The sequence below is a fragment of the Leptodactylus fuscus genome, chromosome 2, assembly GCF_031893055.1.
Source record: "Leptodactylus fuscus isolate aLepFus1 chromosome 2, aLepFus1.hap2, whole genome shotgun sequence".
In the NCBI taxonomy this organism is placed as follows: Eukaryota; Metazoa; Chordata; class Amphibia; order Anura; family Leptodactylidae; genus Leptodactylus; species Leptodactylus fuscus.
Genome location: NC_134266.1, coordinates 114,423,919 through 114,429,785, shown reverse-complemented (window position 1 = coordinate 114,429,785; position 5,867 = coordinate 114,423,919). Strand labels below are relative to the sequence as shown.

The following is a 5,867-nucleotide window of genomic DNA, read 5'->3' as shown; positions in this document are numbered from 1 at the left end:
GAAGTAGCATACTAGCAGGGATAGAAATACACTTGACAGGCTGATTAGAAGGGCCAGCTCTGTCCTGGGGAGCCCCCTGACCCTGTGCAGGTGGTGGATAAAAGAAGAATGCTGTCCATGGTGAGTTCCATGCTGGAGAATAACTCTCATCCCATGCATGAGACCTTGACAGCACTGGGCAGTACGGTCAGTGACCAACTGCTTCACCCCAAGTAGCACTATCAGAAGACTTTCCTCCCTGCTGCGGTTAGACTGTACAATCAACACCAGGCTAAGTCTAGATCACTTCATATAGACAACTGAAAAATCGTGAAGTTGTGATATGAGTATAACTTCTTATTTTTTATTTTTCCTATGCTTAGAAATAGTCGAAAAGTCATGGGAGCAGTCCTACAACTGACTGGTGACTGACACATCTCAGTATCCACAGCCATAGTTGGAGATCTGTCAGTCACCAAGAAGAACAACCTCAATGACTCTAGATCTTTTCACACAAATTATATATCAAGCTGCTCATCTCCCTATGCTCTACAGCATGTTAACTACAGAACAGAACAGACTGTATTTTCATGGTGACATGTTTGCTTTAAACCTTCATGAATTTGGCATGGAAAGGTAAACTATGTATGGTATAAATGCTATATACTGTTTTAATAGAGTGTTTACATAACATTAGCATAAAGATACAAATAGAAATATAATATATAAATCCTTGCAAAATGGATAAGTCTGACGCTAGGTTCATCCGGAAACTTAATCTGCTTAATGAGCAGTTACCCGCAGACTCCACCTTTTTCATGTGACAAGAAATAGCAGTACTAAGAAATCTCACTATAGGGAGACTATTAAAAAAACAAAACAAAAAAAAACAAAAAAAACAACCCATACACACACTTATTGTGGCTTCATGGCTCTTTTCACATCAAACGTTTAGGGTCTATTTTTTCCAATTGTACCAGCGGCCTAAGCTGTTCAGCAAAACTTCTGACTTCATCAGCTACACTGTCCTGTCCAGCAGGAGCCACTACACTGAGCTCTACCAAATACGAAAGGGACAGTGGCTCAGCACCTTCAGCTGTTCCTGCCACCAATACACGAAACACCTTGTAGACTGCAATTTTCATAACGCCCTTGCGGAACAAGTGTCCTCTTGCTATAAACTCATGGTCCATTCGAAAGCCCATTTCTTGGAGAAATTCAGGTAAAACTTCTGAGGTAGCAATATCAACACAGTTTCTAACCAATGTGTGCCGGCTTCTGTCTCCTGCTTCTGGTTGGCCAAGGTAACGAAGGTGCCATGGTGCTCCTGGTCGGTCTAGTGGTCGACGGGCACGAAGCACAAAGGGGCTAGCTTGCTGGCCTTTAAGCAAGTATACACTTTCATGATCAGCAAATGTCTCAGGTTCCATGTTGTCACATAATCCACGTAAACGGTGAAGGAGGCTCTCTAGTCCTTGGTCAAGTATACTGCCTAAACATAAAAATTGAACAATGATTTAGTAAAAAAAGATTGAATAAGTAATAACAGATAAAACCTTTTAGGATCTTTATACACCTATAACGGATGTTTGACAGAAATAATAGTGTAGTTTACATTGCAAATACAGTTCCAATGTTAATCTAACAGACCCCATTCTAGGATCTATCAGAATCTGTGTATAAACACTTTAAAACAGATTTGACATGGTTAAAAAAGCTTAAAATGAGCTTGTCAAGTTAAGTTTGTACTCTGTAAGCAGAAAGAGCAGAGTTAAAAAAGCTGAGCTATGCAATATAGAGGTTTAACCCTTCCTACTCTGCGCCGTACTATTACAATGTGCTTAGTACAATTAACACTCAGTGCCATAATATTATAGCATGGTTCTGTAGTAGGCACCGGAGCTATACAAGCTACACGGCTTTCAGGTTTCAGCATCTGGGTGGTTAGGCAGCAAGAGCCTATCTTTTCAATGGATTGGATAATCCGGTCTGTTTTCACTGACCCGATTTACCCACTGAAGTTAATGGATCTCTGAAAAAAATAAAATAAATTAAAAAATTTGACAGGCATCAGTTAACACACAGTCAAGACTTATAGTTTATTCATTTGACTGGGCCAAGGCTATACGTTGCAGAAAACAGGGACTAAAATCACAGTAAATTAATTTGATTGAATTCGCCCTTACTATCGTCTTACGTTTATCTTTATCTGTACCTACTGTCACTGTAATGCCTCTGCTCATTGTATTTTGTATTACTATTGTATTATCTATGCTGCTGTAACACATTGAATTTCCCCATGGTGGGAATATTAAAAGATTATCTTATCTTAAAGAGGACCTTTCATGGATTTGGGCACAAACAGCTCTATATACCGCTGGAAAGCCGACAGTGCACTGAACTCAACACACTATCGGCGTTCCCGATCTGTGCCCCGTGTGAAGAGCTATCGGTGCCGGTACCGTACCTCTTCACAGTCACAAGGGTGTTCCTGACAGTCTGCAGGAACGTCCTTCTGCACAGCAGCACCTATAGCGCTATACTGTGTGAGCAGGGAGGAACCCCCCCCTCCTGATAATACTCGTCTATGGACGAGCACTGTGAGCAGAGGGAGGGGGCATTCATGCCCGCTCACACTGTACAGTGCGATAGGTGCTGCTGTGGAGAAGGACGATCTTGATAGAGTGTCAGAAACTCCCTTCTGACTGTAAAGAGCTACGGTATCGGCACCGATAACTCTTCACCCGAGGCACAGATTGGGAAAGCCGAAAGTGCGCTGAGTTCAGCGCACTGTCGGCTTTCCAGCAGTATATAGAGCTGCCTGTGCCCGAAACCATGAAAGGTCCTCTTTAAAGAGTTATAGGATGGACTTGATGGACTGATGTCTTCATCCAACCTCATCTACTATGTAACTATCATTAGAAAACCATTTTTAAACTAATAGCACGTAGGAATAGACTTTAAAAAGTCCCCAAGTGGACTCCCTGAATGGTATACTGAACACAAATCTGAACCAGGCCTAAAAGGTTAGTTTTAGTGTCTGGAAAGTTTGCTCCAAATTAGTTAGGTTTAGCATCCCAGAAGTTTGCTCCAAATTAGTTTTGGTGTAGTATTAGAGAATCCATAGTTTAGTGTAGTGTAGGGAAGTCCTTTTGTTCAATATATTAAAATAAATAATTACCTGAGTTGCAGCAAAGTTACTGAAATTTTCATATACCTAATTCTTTTGGGTAATTTTTTTTTGTTTGTATACAGTTTTTATTGTAAGCATTGTATAAGACAATAGGCCACAAAAAATGGCCGCTTACTTACGGTGTAAACGGCCATTTTTCTTGTGGCTGCGGGCTTGCACAGTCGGCTCTGCCCGAGGCCTAGAAGTTTGACCGCCAGCACTGGAAGAAGATGCGTGAAGAGGCCGTTCCTGAAGTAGATGGAGGCGGCGCTGGAAAGTTCTCTCGCAGCATTGGGGACGCCCCAGTGCTGTTTGAATGCTGGGGACTGACACCCAGTGCTGCAAGAGAACTCATTTACATACAGACGAAAACCGGGATTTCTACCGAATGGCGGCGCGGAGAAAACATCTAAAGGTAGGAAAAGAATAGCCTTTCTTAAGGCTATTCCTACATGTTAGTCATAAAAAATTGCGTTTTAATGATAGGATCCCTTTAAGAAAGGATATTTTTGTCCTACTTTAAGATGTCTTCTCGGCGCTGCTGTTTGGGAGAAATCACGGTTTTCTTCTGTATGCAAATGAGTTCTCTCGTAGCACTGGGGGCGTCCCCAATGCTGCGAGAGAAATCTCCAGCGTCGCCTCCATCTTTGCCCTTAACGGTCTCTCCCTGCGTCTTCTTCTGGCTTTAAACTTCTAGGCATGCGCAGTCGGCTTTGCCGTTGGGCCTCGGGCAGAGCCGACTGCGCATGCACGCGGCCATTTTCTTGTGGCCACTTACCCAATCTTACTGAAGAAGACGCAGGGAGAGGTCATTCCAGGCGAAGATAGAGGCGGCGCTGGAGATTTGCATATAGAAGAAAACCGGGATTTCCATTGAACGGCGGCGCTGAGAAGACATCTAAAGGTAGGAGAAGAATAGCCTTTCTTAAGGTTATTCCTACGAGTTAGGGAGAAAAAAAATTGCATTTTAATGATAGGATCCCTTTAAAGGGACTTTGTGGGAAATACATATTGATGGATAGGTCTCCAGTATGTCATCAGTGGGGGTCCAACACCTAGGATCCCCACAGATCAGGTGTTTAAAGAGGCTGCTACACACATGACCAATGTGCCCTCTTCCCTGTGCCAGTCACAGCACATCATACATAATAGCACAGTCCCACTGAATTAAACGGGGCTTAGCTGCAATACACAATAATGTATGGTGTTCAGTGAACAGGCTGCAGCATTCAACTGCTAGCTGCTCTTCAGGGTCCCAGGTGTTGGATCCCTCAACCATATATTGATTACCTAACCTAATAATAACAGTGATAACAATTTTCTATGTTTTAATAATATTTTTTTTATATAATAATAAAAAAAATCTTCGCATTGCCATATTTTCATACTCATAATTTTACATTTCTTTATCCAGTCTATCTGTATAAGGTCTCTTTTCTTGCTGCGCGAGCTGTAGTTTTTTGTTTTTTAATTATTATTTTGTGTTGCATATACCTTTTTGATATTTTTTTTTTTTTAAAGACCATTCCTGAGTTCTGTCATCTAGACAGACCCCCACACCATAGTTCCATCTCACATCAATATAAACCATAGACCAGACAATGCTTTTCTTTATCCTCCCAAATTTCTAACAACAAATAGTTCATACTGGAAACCAGTACAGGTCGGAAATCACAGTGTAGTGTGGGATGAGCAAAAACACCAGTTGCGAGAATTGTTGTCACAGGTGGCATGTAAAAAGTCGCAAACGCAACAATTGTGACTTTTCTATGCCATAAATTGAACATAGATATATAATAATAATAAATCTGGCCCATTATGTCAGATTCACGTTGGCTGCCCCTAGCAACCAATAGGCACAGTTTTGTTAAAAGTACCATAAGAAATGAAAGCTTTGCTGTGGACAACTAACTTAGTTTTTCTTTAAAGGGAACGTATCAGAGTGATTTAGGACACTAAGGGTATGTTCACACGGCGGAAACCAAAATCCGCCGTGTGAACGTCTACGCGGCTAGCTGCGACAGGATGCTGATACAGTGCACTGGCATTCAGTCGAGGCGTTCTACTCCTGATTAGGCCCAAATGAATGGGCCTAATCAGGAGGGAGTCTTGCGCTGTGGACGTCTCAGCCGCGAAATCCACAGGAGGAAGGATCATCCCGCTTCTTTTTCCCGCTAGCAGAAAAAAAAAGCAAGTAACTCCCACTGAAATCAATGGGAGCCTTTTTTGCAGGTGGATTTTTCGTCAAAAATCCGCCTGCAAAAAACTCTGTGTGAACATACCCTTAACCACCCACAGTTCCTTATAGACCTTGGGTTTAGTGTCCCAAATTGCCCTGTTATAGAGCAATCCAAGGCCACATTTAAAAAAAAAACAAAAAAACAAAAAAAAAAAAACAACTTTATACTTACCTAGTCATGATTCTCCCCTTAATTCAGGTGTTCCCGGCGCCTGCGCTGCTCTTCTGGCACAAAAGACAAAGAGTAATCCTCTGGCTTCACTGAAGAACTGCGATGCACAGCGAGTAGTCCAATATCCAATAGGTGAACATAAAGCTTTTTTATTTTTAACACAATTGCAGATTGCTTTATAACAGAGTGATTTGGGACAATAAACTCCTGGTCTATAAGGACTTGTGGGTGGTTTACTTTCCCAAATTGCCCTGACAAATTTCCTTTAAGAAACCTTCATAAATTTTCCTCACGGTTTTCAATGA

General features: G+C 41.8%; 1 protein-coding gene across 2 annotated transcripts in view; it reads right to left on the bottom strand.

The window, feature by feature from the left end:
- Positions 1-733: 733 nt before the first annotated feature.
- The window catches only part of MED18 (mediator complex subunit 18), a 5,931-nt gene continuing 797 nt past the window's right edge, over positions 734-5,867 (bottom strand). For both annotated transcript variants that reach the window (XM_075262724.1, XM_075262723.1), the window contains exon 3: positions 734-1,471. In XM_075262724.1, the coding sequence (XP_075118825.1) occupies positions 918-1,471 (554 nt within the window). In that variant the 3' untranslated portion in view covers positions 734-917. The remainder of the gene's footprint in view (positions 1,472-5,867) is intronic.